Source organism: Parus major, chromosome 3 (assembly GCF_001522545.3).
Source record: "Parus major isolate Abel chromosome 3, Parus_major1.1, whole genome shotgun sequence".
Lineage (NCBI taxonomy): Eukaryota > Metazoa > Chordata > Aves > Passeriformes > Paridae > Parus > Parus major.
Window position 1 is genome coordinate 48,766,999 of NC_031770.1, and position 20,558 is coordinate 48,787,556.

The following is a 20,558-nucleotide window of genomic DNA, read 5'->3' on the forward strand; positions in this document are numbered from 1 at the left end:
CACCGGGACTGCCTGTCCATGCTCTCCACCCTGAGTTCCTCCCAGCGGGAGTTCAGCAGCAGCATTTGCTCCTGGATCTCAAACTCTTCTTCAGGTGACAGATTTCCCTGGGCCACCAGCTGGTTTCCAGCCTGCAGAACATTGCCCACACTGCTCTGGTGCGCAGTCAGTTCCATCATAAAACCCTGGAAATGGTACAAGCAGAGACATCACTGTGAGGTCCTATCAGAGTTTATGAGTTGGTAAATATCCTAAAAATTTATCATCTTTGAAACAGTGCTGTTTGAAAAGGAAGGAGCTGGCACCATCAAATACACGAGGATGGCAGACCTGTTCCTTTCCTTGACACAATATTTTCCATGCACTACAAAAATTCTGGGTCCAGTAAAACAAAGAAAAAAAGCTGACCACCTTAATGATCTGCTTGGGAGAAGAAAGCCTTCAAACAAACACACCAAGAATGAAACAGGAAATGACCTATGGTCAACAGAACATAAAACAACATCTGAAATCTATTGCAGGAAAGATTAGAACCCTATGAGTTAGCAATATATATTTACTGTAAATCCAGAACACCTCTTCCTTTGCTTCATGGCTTTAAAACTACAGCCCAAGGAAAGAATTCCTCCTATTGATCAGCATTCAAACTCTATATTCTATTTTATACAGTAAGCTGACACAGGAGAAAAGTAAACCATCTAACATGACAAACTTCTAACAACATTAGGACATTTGTTCAGATTTAGAACCAAATTAGTAGTCAAACCAAAATTTGGAAAAGAGTCATTTGGAAGCATGTTTCTGAAACAAAGTATCCTAATCATCAGAGGAAGACTACTGAATAAATTGATTATCAGTTTCAGTATTACCCTTATTTAACAGCAAGTGGCAAAAGGCTGACCAGGCTTTTTAGTAATTGGCAGCAGAGAAGTACAACCCAGTCTGGATAATACTGCCTTTGTATTATGCACACCAGTAAACTAGCTACCAAAGGCAACAGCCTTAATAAAAAATTACATTAAGGTTTCAAAGCATGTTTCATTCAAGGTTCTTCTAAAAAGAAGAATTTTGCCTTGAATAAAGACTAGGAAATGGAAGTTCTGCAGCTTATTTACATACACACAAAAAAAAAAAAAAAAAGAAGCCAAACCACAACAGAAGAATTTATAAGAGAAACTTACTTCATGGGTGGAAAATTGTTCTTTGACTTCCTCAACATCACCAGATATTTCTTCCTGTTCCCGAAATGCATCCTCAGCTGACAGCAACCATGTAAGAACTTCTTCCAGAGCAACTTGGTAGCTATCCAAGTCCATATCCACCTCTGTCACTGTGCTGGGAGTCTCTGCTCTAGAACTGTCCTGATCTTCTTCAAGTGCCACAGTCTAGGCAGCCAAGAGGAACAAGATGTCTTAGGAGTGCATAGAAGATGCCCTCCCAATTGGTATTAAAAATCGAACCAAGATCTCTTTCAATCTTTCATAAAATGTTAAAAATAATTGTTGGATACATTTTAATGAGAAAGGCCAAAGTCATTATATTAAAATGCAAGCTCATTAGCAAACAACCAGGATAGTAAAAGACAACTTTAATCTTGCTCTGTCAACAGTGAATCTCAAAACCAAACAAAACCTTATCACTACCACTAACCACCACAAGTTCAATCACAAATTCAGTTAAAGATTCTGGACCACTCCCTTCAGCTGACCAAGACGTATGAAACAGAAGCAAAAAATAAATAAATAAAAGTACACCAAAAAAACCAAAACAAAAGGCAGCATAACACAAATGGAACTTTATACCTCAATATACAAACATGTTTCAGAAAAGAAAAAGGAAGACAGAAAGACCTAAGTTAATGACAAAGAAGTTGCTGTGATTTTTCGCATTTTCCCAGTTGTGTTGCTCAGGACAGAAGACATGTTCCAAAGATAATTGACAAACATGAAGATCAGCTAAAATGACAACTCAAGAAAAGAAAGGCTGGCTTTGATGACAAACACACCTGCTGCATACTGAATTCTCCAGCTTCACATTCCTGCTTATATCTCCTTGGAAGGGTTTCCACCTCCTGAATGTCTTCAATTGTAACTTGCTTAGGGAGGACCTCAAACAAAGAAGTTAAATACATAATAATGGACTTTTTGTCTGGAAGCTGTACAGCAACATCTGCATCAAAAAGATAAAACATGGGAAAAAATAAATGAAAACAATTTTTAAAATCATTACATAGAGCACAGGTAACAATTCACATATTGTTCAAACAGCCTTTCATAAGCTTTTAACTCAGAGACCAGGTTTGACATTAAAAGTAGCATGAAGGAGGAAAAAAAAAATTAAAATTAAAATTTCTATGTTTGGAAGTGAATTCACATTAAAATTCTTGATCTCTTTGAAGTAAGAACCCAGACATGAAGTTGCTAAGGAATAAAATTTGTATGGGGAAAATTGTTCTGAAGCATCTCCCAAGCAGAAATGTAGTTCAAGGACAGGATCCTGCATAAACAAACATTTCCACTTAGGCTCTATCCCCCTTCCCATTGTTAGTCAGGTAATTTTCTCTTTTTCCACACTGGAAGGAATTTCACTGAGACAGGATCACTTTGTTAGGGTTATGAACAGTACCCATTCAGCTAATACTTTTGTTCTTCATAAGAAGGTAGTGTTTGAAGTTAGAGGGCTTGTCCTAGAGCATGAATCTTTGAAGGCTCGCTTCATGGCAGAGCAGCAGGTCAGTATTTTAAAAAGGAGCCATCAAGGTTTCCTGGTAAGCATTCCTAGGCAGCTACTGCTACTCACTGTGTACGTAAAGAAAAATAAATTATGAGCTGTTAAACCACCCCATCCTACAGAATGCACTGTTGCACCTGGAAAGCACACACCCTTACAGCACAACTCCTACCCAAAGGGAAACAAAGTCAGCATACCAACTTCAGCTTCAGTACACAGTCTCTGTATGGAAAGTCAACCTGAACCTTAATATTCAAAATGCCAAAGCCTACACATACACATCCATGCCCTTACTCTAACAAATGGCATTTGTTTAAATCCAAATGTAAAGGCTTGAAATTAAACAGCTCTGCACAAATGTGTTATTCATACTTAGTATCAATGGAAGAAATATCTTTTGAAAGAGCTCAAAAAAAGCTTCTTGTCAAGTAAAATAACTGTATCCCACCTTCAGGATCCAATAGTTTCTCTATTCCTAGGTGGTTCTTGGCTATGTTGAAAGCATTTTCCAGTCTTTCAACCGGGGACATCTTTGTAACTTTATCCCAGCTGAACAACTCAGGTCTAGAAGTGAAAGCAAAACAAGGATGAAAGCAAACTTTATCCATAGAAAATTCCATACCATGCAGAATATCAAGTCATGCATATGATTGTAGTTATATTAATTAATAGCTATAATATATTCATACACATATATACCAAATACCAACATAAGTGTGTAAACACAAATGCAAAAAAAAAAATAAAAGCATGATTCTCAATTATTAATGAGAACCTGACAATCACTAATTAATTAACTGACTGCATGCCCACAGCAACATCCACCTTCTATTCTGAGTCCTAAACATAAAGTCATTAATTTCAACAGGAAAACAAATACCGCTAACAAGAGTGCATAACCTCGAAAATTTATCCCAGAACCCGTTTTCTGCAAGTGTTGCTTTTACAGCATTACTGTTACTACACATTTTCTGCATCAGGCCCTGCTGGGTAATCAAGAGTCACTCTGTTCCTGGAAAACCTCATTCCAAACTTGTGATGTGGCTCAGTGACCACCCCAGGCCACCACAGCCAGGAGAAACAGCAGTCTCCACCCCACCCACTCATGGTCTTGTTCCCCCCAGTAATAAAAAACAGCCTACAAGAGAACACCCCATCACAAGTGCAAATCTTGCACATCCCAGCATTAATCAGGCCAAGGAGCTGATCAATTTGCAGTGTCAGCAGCCTTCATCAAAGATCAGAGTTAACCCAAGGGCACCTCCAGTCCAGGTGAGAACCCAAAAGACAGTGGTGGGTCTCAGGGGGAAAGAGCAGAGCACACAACAGCAAGCAGAGGCAGCAAACAGGGCCCATTCCCAGCAGTACCTACACCTGTGGCACACCATCAGCCAAGTGCTGCTGCAGCACAGCTGCAGAGCTATTAAAACCCCTTCCATTCTCCTGCAATGGTGGCTTTTCATCAAAACACTGCTATTGATTCTGTCATTTATAGAACTTGGGGAGGAAGAGATGGGCTTTACTTTAGTTCTTTTAATATTTGATTCAGTTGTAAATTGACTTAAGAGTACCCTTTATCATCTGTTGAGTCATTATGTTTGTGAAACAGGAAGTCCCTAAGACAACAGTCTAAGAAGCAAAAAGCCAGAGGAAAGCAGGGTGAGCAGGAACAAGATGTACATAGAAGCTCATGTACATCCAAGCAAAAGCAAGAAGGATAACCACAGATTCATGTAAATCTTTAGTAGACACTGACTTTGAAAACAAAGGTATTAATAAATCACAACTAGATACTTACCTAAGAGTGAGAAAATCAAACCAAAAAGCAGAATTCATTTCAAGGAGGAACTAAGGTAATATTAGTAAGCAAAAGAGACTGGTACAGAAAAATGCTAACAAAATTATATGAGGCAATAGGTCACTTAGATGCTGCAGGTGTTACAAAGTTATTAGATATTGCAGCCAAGAGGTAGTACAATTAACAACTGTTGATAGATACATAAAGAGAAAATAAAGATATTAAATCTCTTAATGGAATCCATGAAGGTTCTCCCCTTTTAAGTGTCATATTAATCTAAAATAAAAATGTAGTACTGAAAAATGCTGTCTATGTAAGTTACATAGCTTTGTTGTCCTACCACTTCTGCAACCTGCCCCAACCTCCTTGTTCCTCACAAGTGCTTTTAAAGTCTCTCCTTCAAAGCTGAAAAGCGAAACCCAGCTCAAGGTTTTTTTCAAGTTTAGGGAAAATTATGCTTCTCTGACTAAAGGACTTGTGCCCAGGGACAACAGTGTTGAATTCTGACATGCCAGCAGCTGTCAGGCTCCAAGGAATGGGGAATAAAAGGCTCAGACTCAGATTTTACAAACTCACAGGAATGCACAGTTATTCAGTCAAAGCTTTCAGCTGGGGCATTTGCTACTTAGTGCTCTGAAAAGAGCAGAGCTCACAGACTTCAGATCCTGCAAAGCACAAGCACACAGTCATAACAAGAAGGACAACAAACAGCCTAAAACTAATTTTTCTGCTTCCCTCAGGTCACCCCGGTTTCATTTGTGTCTAAAGCTGGCACAGTCTCCATCACAAAGCTTCACACATTCAGCAGCAGAGCAAGGCCACTACAGGCAGTTGTGCTGGTAGGAAAATCACAACTGCTCACACCATCCAGGGGAGGGACTTAGTAATGCTTGTGATAAATTCCAGCGAGACATTTGGTAGTATTGCTCTGTCCTTGCACAGCAGTCCTTCCAAACCTGCAGAAGCCGTCAGCGTGGTGCTGGCCCACTTTTCACACCCATGCAGGCTGTGGTCCACACAAGCCAGCTCTGGTCCACAAGACACAGACTATGGCAGGGCAGACCTGTCCTGAAGCCAGCAAGCCTGTGACAGGGCCTATTCCAGTTACCACAGGCCAAAGGGGCACTTTAGAGCAGGCTCAAAGTGAACATATGTTCTGCAAACACTTTGCATCTGCTGGGTGTTAACATGAGTGTTTGTAAAGCTTTTGCTGTGTCAAATACCTGGTGACCAGGAGGTCTGGTTAAATTCTAGAAATTATTATACCATTTCCACATTAAAATGGTTATTTATGGGTAAGAAGAGTCAGACTTTGCAAAGCAATGAGCTGACTTCATTTAAGAGACGCTGGATTAGAATGAATTGTCCAGTAGATCTCAAAGAAGAGATTTTTAAAAAGGAAGTAAAAAAGGGTATGCAATGTTAACAGAATCTGTAATGATGATTTATTTAAATGTCTGAAGAGTTTTGCAAAAATCAGAAAGAACACAAAAGATCTGTGCAAAGAAACTTTAATGTTATTCCTTATAAAGTATAATGAACAAACTAAAGGATACTCTAGAGATACCTGAAGTGTTCTATTACCCTTTGATATTCTGCCCCACAGTTCTCCTGAAAGAACTGCATACATTGTCTTTCAAGCAAGATATATTAAAAAACACCAGGAAAGCTACAGAATCTCTCATTCTTTCATTTTGAAGCTTCTGTATCTTCTTATTGAAATGATTTGGCAATTTCCAATGGAAGTGATGTTTCTATTTACAGAGGGGGCCAGGTAAAAGGAAGGTAAAAGGAGAAGGTCAGCTCCCCCTTCCCCCACAGAGACCCTTTCAATATATTCACTATAAAAAGCAAGTGGGATGTAAATCCATTCAAATTAGCAAGTGTTTGTGCATGTGCAGGAACTCAGTGTTACACTCCTGCCGTGGCTCCAGCCTTTGCAAGGCTCTGGGAACGTCCCACCACTGCTGTTGTTACCACAAAAAAAGACAAACAAAAAACCTGGATAGTGAATCACTCAAATAGGCTAGAAGCTGTCAAATGCTCAAGTATGAAGACACAGAAAAAACAAAATTGTTTACTTCACTATGTCAAAGACAAGCTGTTTGCCACTTACTTGTGTCTGTGAATCACAGCATTAAAGGCGAGCCCATCAGCCCAGCTCGTGGTGAAGTTCAAAACGTTGACCTGACTGTAGGGTCTGGTGGACTGCCGAACCCAGCTCAGCAGTATCTTCTCACTGTTGGTCTGCTGCAAATCTGACATGATGTTCTTCATGACATCCTTCACCTGCAAGACAGCAACAACCACACCTTTCTGAACATATGCCCCACTTCTCCTCCTTACAAAACCAAATTACTTCACAAATCATCAAAGGGGCTTCCCCATGAAAAGCAATGAATCAGACTCCAATTCCCCACATGAAGTTTTGGAATAGCAGTCTTCAGGCCATCTTTGCCCTCTATTGATTACAAGAGCCAGTGATGCTTTGTGTAATAATGACACATTACTTTTATATTATGAGCCTCCCCACTCTCCTTAGTGCTCGTCTGCTCTAAGCACAGGGAATAATACTCCTCACTGCCTCTGCTGTGGTTCCACCAGTAAATAAACTCAAAAAATACAGCTTGTATAGGTTTTCTGCAAGAAGTGGATATCTGCTGATCCAACAAAAGTAGTTTGTTGTTTGGGTACTACAAACATCACATATCTACCAAAGTCCCTCCAAGTCAATTTGATGATCTTCCCACATACTTGGATAAACCAGGAGCAATTCATTCTATGAGACTAACAAACCTACAAAGCAGCTGTAAGATGCAAGACAAACACAGCTACCAAAACAGTAAAACACTACCTGCCACAAGCCCCTGAGGAAGGAATAGAAATATAATGCTTCAGCCTGAAAAGCCTCTCTGCAATTCTCACCAGCAGGAACTAAACTGAGCGGCTGTGCACAACTGGGCACATACGAGAGTACGGATCATGGGAAGCAGCCAATAGACTTTGAGCAGAAACCAAATACTGGCCTGCCTTTATTTACCAGCCCAAAATAGAAGCAGTATTTTCTGCCACCAAAAGCCTGGGAAGGTTTGTGAAAATCACAGCAGAACAATGTACATGATTCCTGGAAAGGAAGAGATCTCATAGCAGCCTCTCACCTGCCAGTGCAAGATAATGCTCCACAGCAGCCCCAGCGTCAGCTTGTGATTTCCATCAACGATGTCAGTTCCTCCAATATTCACCAACTCCACCTGGAGAGGTTGAATCACACTCTATTAAACACTGCTATCACAGCTCCAAGTCATAACCCCACCCCACTTCCCTGGCTGTCCAGCCAAGTATTACCAAGTGCTCTCAAATAGAAAGTAGTTGAAGAGAAAAGCAGAGTTGACAGAGAACTGTTCATCTGAATTTATCATGACATCTGCTTAAATAAACTTCATGTTAACTGCTTAAACTAGATGACAAAGAATGGCACCAAAGAAGATATTCCATTGGAAGAGTTTTATTCTCTCCTCTAAATATACAGGTACATACCAGCAGTCAAAACTGAACAATAGAAATGCAAGCATAAAGAATCTGATAGGAAAATAAAAGTTTAGCAAGTTTGGTCCTTTTTTTTTTTATTTTTTTTTTAATTTGATTGACAAATCAAAAAAGTTGACTTTCCTTACTTGGAACCATTCTGCTTAAAGGATGAGGTTCACAGGATCACTTGATCACCTACACCCTAGATTTGTCTGATCCTTGCAATATATATTTAAACACTTTCATAAATTACTTTGCAAGTTATGAATATTGCATAGCCCACAAACTCTCAAACAGAATGCAACTGCTTCTCAATGGATGTCTTTTCTCCCCATCATAACAAACACACTTTCTAATGAAGCTAAGCAGTAGGCATAAATCAAGTACATGACCTCAACAACCTTCAGCTAACTAAGGCCATCTGTTTACTCCCAGAAACCCAGATGCTCTTAGCTTAAGGAAGAAATAATTAATTATTGCAATTCAGTATTGTTTCATTTATTGTTATAATAAAATAAATCAGTTTCAAGCTGGAAAACTCATTATTTATCCTTTTAAAAGTTAATATTTACAGTATCTCAAAGAACAAAAACAACCCACTGCCAGCTTCGTCTCCTTCCAAGAAATATGACACTAGTCCACCAACACAGAGGGGAAATTGCAGTATAATACAGCATGTTGGTATCACTCTTCAATCAGCAGTCTATATAAATATGCCTGTGCTTGCTTGTATTTGATGTATTTTATTGCCAAAATGCTCTTATTAAGTTAATTTTAGTGACTTGACATTCACAAATAGAAATTTCTAAGTATAGAGAGCACACTTACCAGGAACTGTTCATCAAAAAAGGAAGAAAAACTAAAATCACTTTACTATAGCACTATCATCTTCCAGGCAGTAAAAACAAATATTAAGCCAAATAATTATTATTTTTATTAAAGGAGGATTTTGTTTTGCTTGCTCTTTTTGATCAGTTACCAAAGGTGCAAATTAGAAACTATATGTTTGACACAGAGATGACAGAAGTCAATGAAAAGACTCCTGGACGTGGAGAGCAGGACAGAACCACGAAACCAGCCATCCCCTTACAGATTTCTGCACAAGTTATGCAGCATAACTGGAAATTATTTTTTTGTGCTGCTGTATTCATCAGCTATGCAATAGCAAAGCTTCAAGGCAGCTTTTTCTCAAGACCTGCACCCATCTCAAAAAAACCCACAGTTTTGTGATTAGTGGTTTAATACAATTATTAAGTTTGGATTTTAAGAACTCACAAAATTGCTGGACACTGAAATTCTAAATCATGTAAGAAATTATGAACAGTTCACCCATCTCAATGAGATTTCATTTTAGGTACGAAAAATCTTTATTCTCTGCCTTCTGAACTCATTTACATACAACAATAAACTAAAGAATCTCTCAAAAAGTTGTGGAAGAACATGCTCACATTGTTCTGATGCAAGACTTGCAGTACTCGGTTGACATTATTTAAGGCATGTACTCTTGTGGAACCTCGTTCTTTAGGCTGAAAATAAAAAGTTACAATCTGTTCAACATCAGAATTAATGGACATACCAAACAAAATCAGAGAAAAACTCTCCAGATTTTAACTTTTTTTTTTTCTTTCAGTAGTAGTAAGAAAAATGAAACAAGATCATAAACAATTTCAAAACGAAAATTGGTCAGAACAATATTCTCCAATTCCAGATACAGGATAGGCCTTGGATTCAAAATATGTTTCAGCTCATCTTCACTAAGTCCAAAATTTTTATTCCCAGCATCTACAGAATAATAAACCAGCAATGCAAAAGCAGAGGGAGAGTTCCTGGGGAAAATCTGAGGCTTTTGAACATTTGCCAGGGTACTTGAAATTTTCTGGCTCCCAGGAGAGAACAAGCAGCAATTTGTTTTTCTGGCACCAAAAGCCTGCTAAATCTTTGCATACTGGGAAGAAGTTATGCTTCCTGACTTTCCCTTCCTTTTAATATCAGGGCAAATAAAAAAAAAAAAAAACAAAACAAAAACTACACAACTAGAAAAAAAAACCAAAAAAACAAAAACAAAATCAAACCTTCAACTCTTGACAATATCTGCCACTCCATTTGCCTTTAATCACTATAATTTAATACCTGTGTCTGAAAGTGATCATACTGCAAGAGCATGGAGCTGAACATGGAACACAGTAATCAACTTAGAAACAAAAAAACTCCTGTTGTTTTCAGCATACATCAAATCACACCACAAATTATTAAAAGTACTAATAAAACACAGCTGCTTAAAAAATGAAGTGAGCTTACGACATGAAATTTTATATGACTGAAGGTTCCTCATAAGGTCCATAAACAAATTTGAGACATTATAAATAGTGAAATCAATAATTTAATTCCAAGTAATGGCACAGGTTTCACCATACTTCATGGACCTTTATGAAGAGCCATTAATGTTAGCAGGGGAAGAGTTTTCAGCCATACACTCTTTTCCCATACACCTTTTGAGCAGTTTTCAGCCTTTTCCTGTCTGTAGATGACAAAATATTTCAGTGGAGATGCAGATTTTTACCTACTAGCTGTTGCCTTTTTGCTTTCTTTTTTTTCTTTAAGGGATTTTTCACAAGCTTACTAGAAGCCCACAGGGATCCAGCTGAACACCTGATCACAAACAATCTTTAAAAGACGTCTGTCAAAAACATATTAAAAATGTAAACACCACTGGTTTTACATGCTCTACTAGATAATATGTAAACCCTCAAGAGAGGATTACACAGCTAAGCTTCAGCCTGACCCTGTATCTCATGAGTGGAGTTCATGGGAATTTCACTGGGACTGCAGAGAACAAGTACACATTACAAGCAAAATAGGGTTTTAAATAAATTCAAATTAAAAAAACCAAAACATATGCCTCTGTCTGTGTTTTGTTTATTCATTGGTTTGGGTTTTTTTAATAAATGAAAATATGACTCAGATGTTTCTCTTACCAGAGGTTTCCCTGTCAGACCCTCCAAAAGGTCCAAAAGCTTCCTTCCATCTTTGAGATCTGTGAACATATCTTTCACTGGGGCCTTCCCACTCTGTAGAAGAAACAAAAGGAGAAACAAAAACTGCTTAAGCAGAACTTCCTTGAACATAGATACTTCTTCCTTCGTATCTTTTTAATTTCTACTTATTTGGTACTAAAAGTAGTAAATGAAAGCTTGGGGACTGCTACAGTGACCAAGAAGGAACCCTTCCCTTTCTAAGTGTTTTTTTCTTTCCTCCCTATCACTGTAGTTCTGTGCATCAGCAGTACTGTACTAAGGAACCAAATCAGTACATCCTGGCTCAGATTAGGATGGATGCATTAACACACAAAGATGGCAAAGAAAGAAAACTTGGCAAGTTTGAGGAGTCATTTGAGAAGGAATGCTGTGGTTTGGCTGCATCTAAAGGAAGAAGAAACTGAGGCTTTTCAGAAATCAACTTTTGGAACGAGTTCTCTCAGATTTTAAAAAAAGACAAAAAATTACTTGGAATTGAGCCCTGTGTAAGAAGATGCCACTGTTCTACAAAGACCAGTAGATCCAAAGGTACGCTATTTATTGAAACAAACTTATCACTTTCTCTACCATGGAAAAAAAAGCATCATGTGAAACCCAGAGCTACTCTAAATCATAAATTTCTAATTTCTGCTTTCTTTGGGAGTGGAGGGACTCCGTACAAGAACTGTGGCAGATGAGAGTGGAATCGTGTTAACCTTTTCCATGCTTCTTTTTTATCTTATCTCTTCTTGGACCAGAAGTAAGTTACTGTGGGACAGTTTTACAGGGCAGGGGGAGAAGACACAGCCAGCCAGCAACTAAGTGTATTTGCTTTGTAATATTCACCTGCTGGCTGCCAAGAAATCAATTAAACCACTGCTTTCAGTGTCCCTTGCAAGTGCCAATGTGAGGAGAAGAAAAATATTTTCTAAGTAGCACAAAAAGCTGCAATATTTCCTTTTCCTATCACCTTGACTTTTTAACATTGCTCTTCAGAAAGAAGGCTGTCAAAGACCTGCCATACATGACATTAATTAGCTGGCATAGATCTCTCCTGTCTTCGCTTATCTCCTCCTGCCCTACAGCTGCTGGTAATTGCCAAATACTGGTTAACAGAAAAAGAAAACTGAACCGAAAAAGAGAAACTGAACAATGAACCCGGTTTTTTGGCAAATGTCTGGTTTACCCCAAAATTCATATGGGTTTTCTTTAGGTGTCCCATTTAGTTAGATTTGATACTACTGAAACTACCAACACAAGAAAAAAAAAATCAGAATTGAACAGCTGCAAAAAAAAAAATCAGTTTCCTGTACAAAAACATAATTAAATGTAACAATTTCAACCATCTAAACAGTGTTAAGTGTGATCTTCCTCTCAGAGGGTGTACTTCTCACAGATGATTCAGATACTTCACAGCCACATAACGAAACTTTTAAAGCATGCTGGAGCCTACAATGGGACAACCGGCTGGAGAGATGAGGGGAGACCAATGGCTGTTGCCCACCTGGACTTCAGCAAATCTTTTGACACTGTCTCCCATCATATCCACACAGGCAAACTCCAGGAACTGGACAAGTGAAAGGTGAGGTGGATTGAGAACTGGCTGAATGGAAAATCCCAGAGGAGAGGGTCACTAACACTGGCACAGAGTCTAGTTGGAGGCCTCTCATTTGTGGTGTCTCCTAAGGTTCAACACTGGGCTCAGTATTGTTTAACTTCTTCATCAATGATTTGGATAGAGGCCCAGGTGCCTCCTCAGCAAATTCACAGATGACATGAAGCTGGGAGGAGTGGCCAGTACTCCTGAGGGCCGTGCAGCCACTCAGAGGAACCTCAGCAGGCTGGAGAGATGGGCAGAAGGGAACTGTGTGAAATTCAACAAAGGCAAGCTCAAGGGCCTGAACCAGGGGAGGAATAACCTCATGCTCCAGTGCAGGCTTGGGCTGAAATGCTGTGAAGCAGCTCTGTGGACAGGGACCTTGGAGTCCTGGTGGACAACAAGCTGTCCATGAACCAACAGGGTGCCCATGTGACTAAGGAGGCCAATGGGGGCACTGGGAAGAACACACTGCCAGGAAGTCAAGAGAGGTGATCTGGTCTCTCTATTCATCCCTACTGAGGACACATCTCACCAGGTGTATGTGAGCCTCACGAGTGCTTCAGTTCTGAGCTCCTCAGTACCAGAGAGTTGTGGAGCTCCTGGAGTAGCTCCAGCAAAGGGCAACAAAGCTGATCAAAGGATTGAAGCATATCTTTCAAGGAAAGCTTAAGGGAGCTGGGCTTGTTAAGCCTTGAGAAGAGACAACTGAGACATGATCAGAGTCTGTAAGTATCTGAAGGGAATGTCCCAAGAGGACAGAGCGAATCTCTTCTCAGTAGAGCAACAGGACAAGAGGAAACAGGCAGAAACTGATGGAAGTTTCACCTGAACATAAGTAATACCTTCCCTGTGCAGGTGACTACACAACAGAACAGAGTAGCCAGAGAGGTTGTGCAATTTCCCTCACTGGAGATACTAAAAAAAAAAATCTGGATGCAATCCTGAGTAACATGCTCTAGGGCTCCCTGCTTGAGCAGGGAGGCTGGACTAGGTGATCTCCAGGGGTCCTTTCCAACCTTAACCATTCAGAGATTTTATGAGCCAGAGAACAGGATAACAAATAGAGATGCAGAGAAGCCTCTTGTACAGTTTATGGTGTAATACAGGAGGAGATCAGCCACAGTGCAAACAACCCAGATGCCAGTAAAATTTAGTTTACATTTGGTTTGCATCACCACATTGAAGACAGTAAAAAAAGGTTGCTAAGGGCACAAGGAAATTGTTCATATGACTAGAAAAGCAAGCAGTAGGAGCTAACAGAGGTCTCTGGACGCAGTAATATTCAAACACTCATTATGAAAGAAAAAAACTAAAAAAACCAAACAAGCCTCTTAGTCATTGAAATGTTGGCCTCTCCAGAGCAGAGGGGAATAATCACTTCCAGTGTCCTGCTAGCCACACTTTTTTTATGAAGCCCACAGTATGGCTCTCTGAGCTGAAACACACATTTCTGTCTCATTTGTCATCCACCAGTACCCCCAAGTGCTTTTCCACAGGGCTGCTCCTAATGGATTCATCTCCCAGTCTGTACAGACACTGGGGAATGCCATGATGCAGGTGCAGGCCAGGACCTCACTGAACTTCCCAAGATTCATGTGGGTCCACTTCTCTAGCCTGAAGTCTTTTTGGGTGACAACCATTGCCACTTGCAAATCAACTGTGCTTGCTTAGCATGGTGCCATCTGCAAACTCGCTGAGGGCGTACTCAAACCCACTGCATGCCATTGGTGATATTGAACCCTGTTGCAGTGTGTTTCTTGTTAATGCTATGTTCTGTGATTGCCCAAATGGATGGTTTGGTCCAGATGAGACCCTCCCACCCCATGCTGTCAATCTGCCCTGAGTCTCCTGTCAATCTGTCTTAGGCCCACCGCATGCTTGGAATTCCACTTCGGAAATCCCCTAAACTTCAATGCTTGATTAGTCCATGTGACCCAGCTTTCCCCCCCACCTCCCTCATTGGAGGATGATTTTGTGCACCCTCCCCAGGATATCTCTGATTAGCTGATGCTTTGTACCCTCCCTTTGAACCACCTCCCTATTTCAGCTGTTGTACACTCGCATTTTCTGTCTTTTGCCCCCAATATTCCTCAGAGCAATAAATCCTCTATTATCCCATCCAGAAGACCTCCCTCTGGTCCTTGTCTCCTCAGAGCACAGAATGACAGCCAGAAAGCCGTAGAGCAAGTGCTCTAGTCACACCTCGGGTCATCCTGCTCCTGGGGTGTGACCCACTCCTGCCGCAGGCCCAAGTGATAGAGACAGATAAGCTCTGGCCCAATGTGATAGAACCCTACAGATCCCATTATGGATCCCTGAGGGAAAGCACTTGTTTCTGATCTTCGTTTGGACATTGAGCAGTCCTTTGATTTGATTTGAGTGCAAATCTTTGGATGCAGCTGTCTAGGCAATTCCTCATTTATTTAACACTCCATTCATCAAACCCCTATCTCACCAGTTTTGTGACAAATGATGTTGCAGGAGACACCCTCAAAGGCCCTACAGAAGGAAACCCTTTATAATTATACAATTAATTATAATTATATATCATTAGAACAGCACACACATATATAACACCAAAACGGAGAATGTTACAGCCATATATGCTCAATTAATTTGTTGCCTTAGGTGCAGAAGTTAAAAAGGATTTGGAACTACTGAAAAAGCAGAAAGATGCCCCATTTAATACAGTGCAATAAGGGTATTTAGATGATACAGCCTTCTTTCTTTGCTTCCATCCCCTCACTTCACATGCATGAAAACAAGCTGAGTGACTTCCTGCTTTCAGTCATTCATTTCAACAGGTCATGGTACGCTCTAGCCCTACACAATGCACCCTGCTGTGATGGTAGAAATAATTTAGATCTGCTTTCTCAGGAGAATGACTTCCATTTTGCTGGCCATCAGAGCACCATGTTTTGCTGTCAGTTTAAAGAGTCAACAGAAGAGTATTTAATTATTTCTGCAATCTAAGCCACTCATTCCTGGTTTGTTAAAGTATCCACTATCCTCAAAACAGACAAAGCAATATACAAAGCCTCTGCATTTAGCAAAGTCTAGCAAATGCTCTCTGGGGGAAAGAAGTCAGCTCACAGGATATATTTTCCCACATGCAAGGTGACGAAAGTTTGCTAAGAAAGTTTGCAGCACCCACCCCACCAAGCCCATCACCACCTCCACAGAAGCACACCCACCAGGAAAGCTGGAAAACATGCTTCTCCAGCTTCCCACACCCACCTGAATCACATGCACACACCTGGTGGCAGCTGCCACCCAGGCAGCCTCAGCTGTCCCATCAGGGCATAAAGCCAGCCCTAACAGCTGATGTCCCAATAGTGCCGAGACTGCACAGGCACTGCATCCCGCTCTGCTCACGCTGCCTCCTCCCACCTGAACGCACATTTCCATGCAGGATGTGCTATGTGAGCCATATGGTCTGCAGTCAGAAACATCACTGCTCTGTCCTCCAGTGCAGCTGGATGCTGGACTGCTTTCTTGGGATGCAGATCAACGGCAACCCACTGTTCTTCAGTAAGTCCTCTACTTTTTTTATGCAAACAGAACAGCTACAGATCCCAGCTTCTGACAACCACCTGACTCAAAGTTTATTAAGCATAGAAGGGTGAAGGAAAATAGTTTCTTTAAATGGCAGCCCAAAGGGACAGTGCCATACCCTTATTTCCCAAGAGAAGACAAGGAAAAGCTCTGGGGCAGTGCTGACAAAGCAGCTACACATGCCCTCCTGCACCAGGCACAGGCCAGGCTGCTGCCATCACCCTCTCTGTGATAAAACCCGTGCAGAGCCCCATCACCTCACGAGCAGTGCCCACCACCAAGCCTACTGGTGTGGCAGTGCAAGGGCAATCTGGGAGCTGCAATATATGACCTCTAAGGCTGGACCTGTACTCCTAGTCCAGGGGACAGGAGCACACTTGAACCCTGGCTCTGAGGCAGCAGTCTGACTCCCCTGAGGGCACCTGTTCCATGCAGACTGCACTGGGGTGAAGCAGGCAGCCCTGAGACCAGCTACTGGCCAGTGTGCTGCTGCAAGGGCTCTGGGGGAGGACAGAAGCTAAGGCACAGGGCTGCAGCTTGCTTCCTTCACCATCCCCACCCACATCCATACTGCTCACTCCAAATGCCCACAAAATAACCTGGCCTTCTGAAAAGTAAAGTCTGTACCCACAGATATATAAAATAAATACCCAATCTGCAGTATGCAAACAGCACATGTATTTCTCTCTCTGTAGAGTCTCATCTGGCATACAGTATGCTAAGGCAACCTAAATTTCTTTGTCAGAACTGACATTTTACTCACTTTCTAAATACTTGAAGACTACTAGTACTAGTACTACTACTACTGTTTTGAAGTACAAAGTAGTTCAGCCCCTGCCAAGGCTCCTGTAAGGAGAGGCAGTTCGTCACTGAGCATAATGGATTGAGAAATTTAAGTATTTGTCTTGTAAGAAAGAGTGACAGTGACAAATCATATCGAGCCCTTCACAAGGGCAAATGGCTAGTCATGGCTGTGTTGGTAAGTACTTAAAGAGCAACTTGCATTGTGCTAAGCACTGTACAAATACGAGGCAGCTAATGGGTCCTTTCTCAAAGACAAAATAGAGTCCAGTTTACAAAGATGGTATAAAGGACAGGCAAGGGCACACTTGGTACCAGAAGATCTGTGACAGTTCAGGGTGTAGAGCAAGGGCACACTTGGTACCAGAAGATCTGTGACAGTTCAGGGTGTAGAGCATTCACATCCCCCTCACTGAACACTTTTATCAGTTAACAGAAGGTAGTTTTTCTCAGCTTTGCTTATGTTTGCCACAAGAGCAGAAAAAAAAAAAAAAAAAAAAAATCCTGGCAGAAATCTCTTTCCCTCAGCCTGTTCAAGAAGGCTTTGCCAGCAGAGCTGTACACGCAGTTACTGTAACAGACACAAGGGCTTGATAAAACAGACAAAAGAACATATTTAACAGACTTAGAAAGAGGCAGTGTTGGTTCCCCAGTGCTTTAAATTAGCACTGATAGCAGGAAAGGAGTTGATTCACTTAACAGGGCTGTAAGGGAAAGAGGAAGAAGGAAAAGGAAAGGGAAAGGCAGGCAGAGCAAGAGAAAGTAAAAAAAGCGAAAGCCAGAGACTGTACATAAGCTGTGGGCTAGACTTGCTTGTGTTCTCATGAACTTTGCATGGTGACAGTGTTGGTTATGCACCACTAGGCACATACACAAGGATCAGAACCACATCCAATTCATCATGTTATATTTATTTCAACAAACATTTTGGTGCCAGCCTTTGTGTGAACAGAAGTAAGGGAGGGAAGAGATTTTTGCTAGTTATCCACAGCAGAACCACTTCTGTTGATTTATCTCATGAAGAAGCAGCAGAGAACTGATGTTCTCTGAGCTGAAGACCAGATGCTACCATATGCACACAAGACCACACACCTCAGGCATCGGTTTTGCACTTTCCAGCAAGATACCAGCACTCCTTGGGAAGGAGATACCACACAATGATCTCCTCACACCAGCAGCCCTCATATGCCCCTTTGGCCATCTTTCAAGTCCCTCTACCTGGATCAGGTTTAAGAGGGTGACTCACACTTCCTTGTGTCCATCTAGAATTACTCACAACGAAGGGTCATCCAGGCCAGCCAACATGACTGTGCAGAAATCATTCCTTCAGTTTGCCAGAAAGCATTCCCAGGAAATGGAGGAAGATATAAACAAAAGCTGGATCAGATTTTAAGTCATCCAATGCTGCTGACAGTTGAAAGCCCAGCCATCAACACTTACAGTCTGTTCTACTAAAGCCACCACAGCTACAAGGCAGTGATCATTGAGTTTGTTCTACAGTAGGACATTATTAACTGTCCCTTATTACCAATGGGGAACTAAGCCAAGTTAGAGAGAAAAAGGGAGTCACAAATTCTCAGTAGGACTAAATACCATTTTTTCAAACACAAGCTATTATTTATCACTTTATCATGATTATTTATGTTCTTTATTCTTGAACATGAAATTATATGCAAAGGCAATCGTTAAAGAAGTTTAAATGTTTACCCAGCTGTTCAACTAGAAACATGAAATTCTCATATAAATTACCTATAGCAGACAATTTACCTGTGTTTTAATTCAATAATTATTGAAGCTACATTATTAAACCTAACTTTTCCAATTAATGAATGCTCAAGAGACTGGAGAATAAGAGATAAGCCACCTCCATTTCACATCCTTCTCAGTAATACTGAATCAGACATTGTAGTCACAAAATTAAAACCAAGATGAAAGGTTCTCTCAGTTTCACAGTTAGTGCACGCTGGCTGTCACCAGGAAAGCAACACATTTCATAAAACCATACAAATGACCTTCACCAGCCACTAAGAGAATGCAGCAGACAAGTTGCAGCTGTTCAAAGCAGTGCTGGTAAAAGCTCTGGTAGCTGTTTACATCATCTGCCACTTCAGGAACACCAAACCAACCTGATAAGACAAAAAGCAGTACATACTGATTTTCTATCAGATTTTTCTATTTTCAAATGTCACTTCCATGAAGTTAAGCGTTGTTTTAGTTAATTATTTTTAACCAATATATGACAATTCTTAACATCCAATAGGATGCTCAATACATAGGTCAAAGTAGTAGTAGAACTGCAAAGACCCCTTTCCTTTGAGAGGGGGAAAATATTGGACAGGTTGGGCTCTTACATGAGAGCATGAACAATTCACAGTGTTCAAGTACATTCCCAGGGAACTCATTGTAACCAGTTTAAACTCAAACAACACAGGAGCAAGAACTACACTTTATCAAGATGAAGACCAAGTAAGAAATATGTCAAGTGCTGCTACATCATAAGGCCAGCACATGGGAATTCAATGTGGGAAACAAATCAGAAAGCAAAAAGGTCATTACATAAAGTAAACAATCACATCAACAAATAATCTTGCCAGTTTCTAATTTAAGACCATAGACATTGTTTACAGAAGTATTTTTATTAAAACTTGATACTTTTTTCCATTCTCCTTCCACTAACATTCAGGAGTTACAGGACATCATACATAAATCCTAGCTATACTGTGACATATATTTTCACTGACTTTACTCTATGCTGAATATTTCCAAGGAGTTGTGGCATCTCAACACAACACTAGTACCAAAACTATGATTTCAAATACCAAGTAAAACAAACAAATAAAAAGTTACAATAAGAAGAGGAAGACTCCTTGTAAGCCAAATTATTTTTAACAACTGGTGCTCAAAAATAAAATAGTTACAAGCAACTAATTAGCTATTTAAAACCCCAGACTGGGTGGCAGGGGGAAGTAATACTCATTGCTGAGATATGCTGGAAATTTTGATTCTATTAGATGACAGACATGAGTTTAAAGGAGCAGCAAAGCTGAAAAGCTAAAGATAGTTCAATTCACAGAACACCTAAAATATTTGACTGAAAACACGACCAAAGAGGGGAAGATCTATTAGTGCAAATAGCACAGCAAGGCAGCGGTAACTCTTTCTGTCTCCAGCGTATTTATTCACGCATTTACATATGCCTACGTTATAATAACACATTTAATGTAACAGAACTAACCTCAGCTTGTAATTAAGCCTCATTACATACCAATATCAGGGGCAGCTGGGACCCTGCTTACCACTGTCAGTTAACTCTATTGTAAGACTGAAAAGTTATCCTTTTATTTATAGTTTTTCAAGCCAGATTACTTCAACCAGACCCTTAAAAAAAATTCCTGCTAAGCAGGTTGACTTTTCTGATTAGCACTTAACAGGTACAGATTTGCTTTGGTGACTCTACCAGGTTCAGCTCTAGTGCTTGAGAAGGCCCCAAAACACTCTGACAACTGGGATGATAACCAAGCCCAAAATTCAG

The 20,558-nt window shown here is 40.5% G+C and overlaps 1 protein-coding gene across 3 annotated transcripts in view; it reads right to left on the reverse strand.

Moving 5' to 3' along the window:
- UTRN (utrophin) overlaps window positions 1–20,558 on the reverse strand; it is a 339,710-nt gene that overhangs the window by 255,000 nt on the left and 64,152 nt on the right. For all 3 annotated transcript variants that reach the window (XM_015621645.2, XM_015621646.1, XM_015621643.1), the window contains 8 exons: window positions 11,032–11,124; window positions 9,505–9,582; window positions 7,687–7,779; window positions 6,645–6,817; window positions 3,179–3,294; window positions 2,006–2,169; window positions 1,182–1,385; window positions 4–185 (listed from right to left, as the gene is read on the reverse strand). In XM_015621645.2, coding sequence (XP_015477131.1) covers window positions 4–185; window positions 1,182–1,385; window positions 2,006–2,169; window positions 3,179–3,294; window positions 6,645–6,817; window positions 7,687–7,779; window positions 9,505–9,582; window positions 11,032–11,124 — 1,103 coding nt within the window. The remainder of the gene's footprint in view (window positions 1–3; window positions 186–1,181; window positions 1,386–2,005; window positions 2,170–3,178; window positions 3,295–6,644; window positions 6,818–7,686; window positions 7,780–9,504; window positions 9,583–11,031; window positions 11,125–20,558) is intronic.